Genomic DNA, 3,015 nt, shown 5'->3' with positions numbered 1-3,015 from the left:
AAAATTTGCCAGGTGGGGTGGCTCATGCCTGTAATCCCAGCACCTTGGGAGGCCGAAGCAGGAGGATCACGAGGTCATGAGATTGAGACCATCCTGGCTAACACGGTGAAACCCCATCTCTACTAAAAATACAAAAAATTAGCCGGGTGTGGTGGCACACACCTGTAGTCCCAGCTACTCGGTAGGCTGAGGCAGGAGAATTGCTTGAACCCAGGAGGCAGAGGTTGCAGTGAGCCAAGATGGTGCCACTGCGCTCCAGCGTGGGTGACAGAGCGAGACTCCATCTCAAAAAAAATTAATAATAAAATGGCAACCAAGGGGTCTTGACGAGTGGGGAGTATAGAGATGGTTAATAAAGGATAACATCACCCAAGACCAGCAAGGGAACTATTCAACATCTATAGCCAATAAGGTCCACAAGAATGGAGGAAAAACCAGGTGCGGTGGCTCACGCCTGTAATCCCAGCACTTTGGGAGGCCGAGGCGGGCAGATCACAAGGTCAGGAGATGGAGACCATCCTAGCTAACATGGTGAAACCCCATCTCTACTAAAAATACAAAAAAATTAGCTGGGCGTGGTGGCGGGCACCTGTAGTCGCAGCTACTCAGGAGGCTGAGGTAGGAGAATGGCGTGAACCTGGGAGGCGGAGCTTGCAGTGAGTGGAGATCGTGCCACTGCACTCCAGCCTGGACAACTGAATGAGACTCCATCTCAAAAAAGAAAAAAAAAAGAATGGAGGAACAGGAGGTTAAGGGTGGTCACCAATAAGTCCTGCTCCTTTGCCCAGTTTCTAGATCTGAGCTTTTTTTTTTTTTTTTTTTTTTTTTGAGACAGTCTCAGTCATCCAGGCTAGAGTGCAGAGGTGCAATCTTGGCTCACTGCAACCTCTACTTCCAAAGTTCAAGCGATTCTCCTGCCTCAGCCTCCTAAGTAGCTAGGACTACAGGTGTGCACCACCACACCTGGCTAATTTTCATATTTTTAGAGAGACAGGGTTTCACCATGTTGGCCAGGATGGTCTCCATCTCTTGACCTCATGATCCGCCCACCTCAGCCTCCCAAAGTGCTGGGATTACAGGTGTGAGCCACCACATCCTGCCCAATCTGAGCCAATTTTCAGATCTAGAATCCATTGATGAAAGTATTGGTCAGGAGCCTAACACCAAAGACCCTACCACACCATGGCACGAGGGTCCTCAGGCCTTCCCCAAAGGAACTCATGGCTACTTACCTGGGTGACTGTACAGTGGCAAAAGGGAAATAACCAAACATTTTGAAGACTATTGGACACAGACTTAAAGGTGAAATTGATCATCAGAAGCCTAAAACATCATTATAGTCCCCCTGGCCTATAAGGGCCAGTTAATAAATGGACTCTTGGCTAAAGTGGTAAAATATGGCTCTCAGCTCACTGGATGTATGGACCCACCCAGAGATTTACATAGTCCCCAAATATATAACTGGAAGTGACCTGGAATAACCCCACATTGTATTTCTGGCCTGTGGGGCAGGAGCTGTCATGGGCAGGAAAGGGCAGATGTAAACCTGTGAAATTGCTCCCTACCCCTGACTAAAATATGTTAAAAACAATGTTCTGAGGCCGGGCACAGTGGCTGTAATCCCAGCACTTTAGGAGGCCAAAGTGGGCGGATCACCTGAAGTCAGGAGTTTGAGACCAGCCTGCCCAACATGGTGAAACCCCGTCTCTACTAAAAATATAAAAATAGCTGGGCATGGTGGCAGGTTCTTGTAATCCCAACTACTCAGGAGGCTGAGGCAGGAGAATGGCTTGAAGCTGGGAGGCAGAGGTTGCAGTGAGCCAAGATCGCGCCATTGCACTCCAGCCTGGGGGACAAGAGCAAGACTTCGTCTCAAAAATAAATAAATAAATAGAAACAATTTTCCAAGAGTACAAGTCTGAGGTGGAGGGAGTCATGGTAAGACAGGCGTTTAGAAAGTTTCTTCCACTCTTTGAGCAAGTACTGTTGAAAGGAGCGCTGCTGGCCGGGCGCGGTGGCTCAAGCCTGTAATCCTAGCACTTTGGGAGGCCGAGACGGGCGGATCACAAGGTCAGGAGATCGAGACCATCCTGGCTAACACGGTGAAACCCCGTCTCTACTAAAAAGTACAAAAAACTAGCCGGGTGAGGTGGCGAGCGCCTGTAGTCCCAGCTACTCGGGAGGCTGAGCCAGGAGAATGGCATAAACCCGGGAGGCGGAGCTTGCAGTGAGCAGAGATCCGGCCACTGCACTCCAGCCTGGGTGACAGAGCGAGACTCCGTCTCCAAAAAAAAAAAAAAAAAAAAAAAAAATAAAGAAGATTTTAATTTCGAAGAGATTAAAATGTTCTTTCCAAATGCAAATGGTAAGCCACTTTACAACAGTAAATAATGTCAAATAGTTACTACATNAAAAAAAAAAAAAAAAAAAAAAAAAAAAAAGAAAGGAGCGCTGCTGAAACTGTAACCAAAGGAGGCATTATGCCTCCAGAAAAATCTCAAGAAAAAGTATTGCAAGCAATAGTAGTTACTGTTGGATCGGGTTCTAAAGGAAAGGGTGGAGAGATTCAGCCGGTTACCATGAAAGTTGGAGATAAAGTTCTTCTTCCAGACTATGGAGGCACCAAAGTAGTTATAGATGACAAGGATTATTTCCTATTTAGAGATGGTGACATTCTTGAAAAGTACGTAGACTGAAATAAGACACTATTGAAATGGCATCAGCATTCAAGGTTTACGGCCGGGTGCGGTGGCTCAAGCCTGTAATCCCAGCACTTTGGGAGGCCGAGACGGGCGGATCACAAGGTCAGGAGATCGAGACCATCCTGGTTAACACGGTGAAACCCCGTCTGTACTAAAAAATACAAAAAACTAGCCGGGCGAGGTGGCGGGCGCCTGTAGTCCCAGTTACTCGGGAGGCTGAGGCAGGAGAATGGCGTAAACCCGGGAGGCGGAGCTTGCAGTGAGCTGAGATCTGGCCACTGCACTCCAGCCTGGGCGACAGAGCTAGACTCCG

General features: G+C 48.0%; 1 protein-coding gene across 1 annotated transcript; it reads left to right on the top strand.

Moving 5' to 3' along the window:
* The first annotated feature begins 1,935 nt into the window (after positions 1-1,935).
* On the top strand, positions 1,936-2,696 carry LOC112617741 (10 kDa heat shock protein, mitochondrial-like). Its single transcript, XM_025374435.1, has 3 exons — positions 1,936-1,985; positions 2,258-2,262; positions 2,443-2,696. Exons 1-3 carry the CDS (start codon positions 1,936-1,938, stop codon positions 2,694-2,696), a joined length of 309 nt encoding a protein of 102 aa, XP_025230220.1.
* Positions 2,697-3,015: the final 319 nt, after the last annotated feature.

This window comes from Theropithecus gelada, unplaced genomic scaffold (genome assembly GCF_003255815.1).
Source record: "Theropithecus gelada isolate Dixy unplaced genomic scaffold, Tgel_1.0 HiC_scaffold_3804, whole genome shotgun sequence".
Taxonomy (NCBI): Eukaryota; Metazoa; Chordata; class Mammalia; order Primates; family Cercopithecidae; genus Theropithecus; species Theropithecus gelada.
The sequence above is the reverse complement of the archived record's forward strand: the minus strand, read 5'-3'. Positions and strand labels throughout refer to the sequence as shown.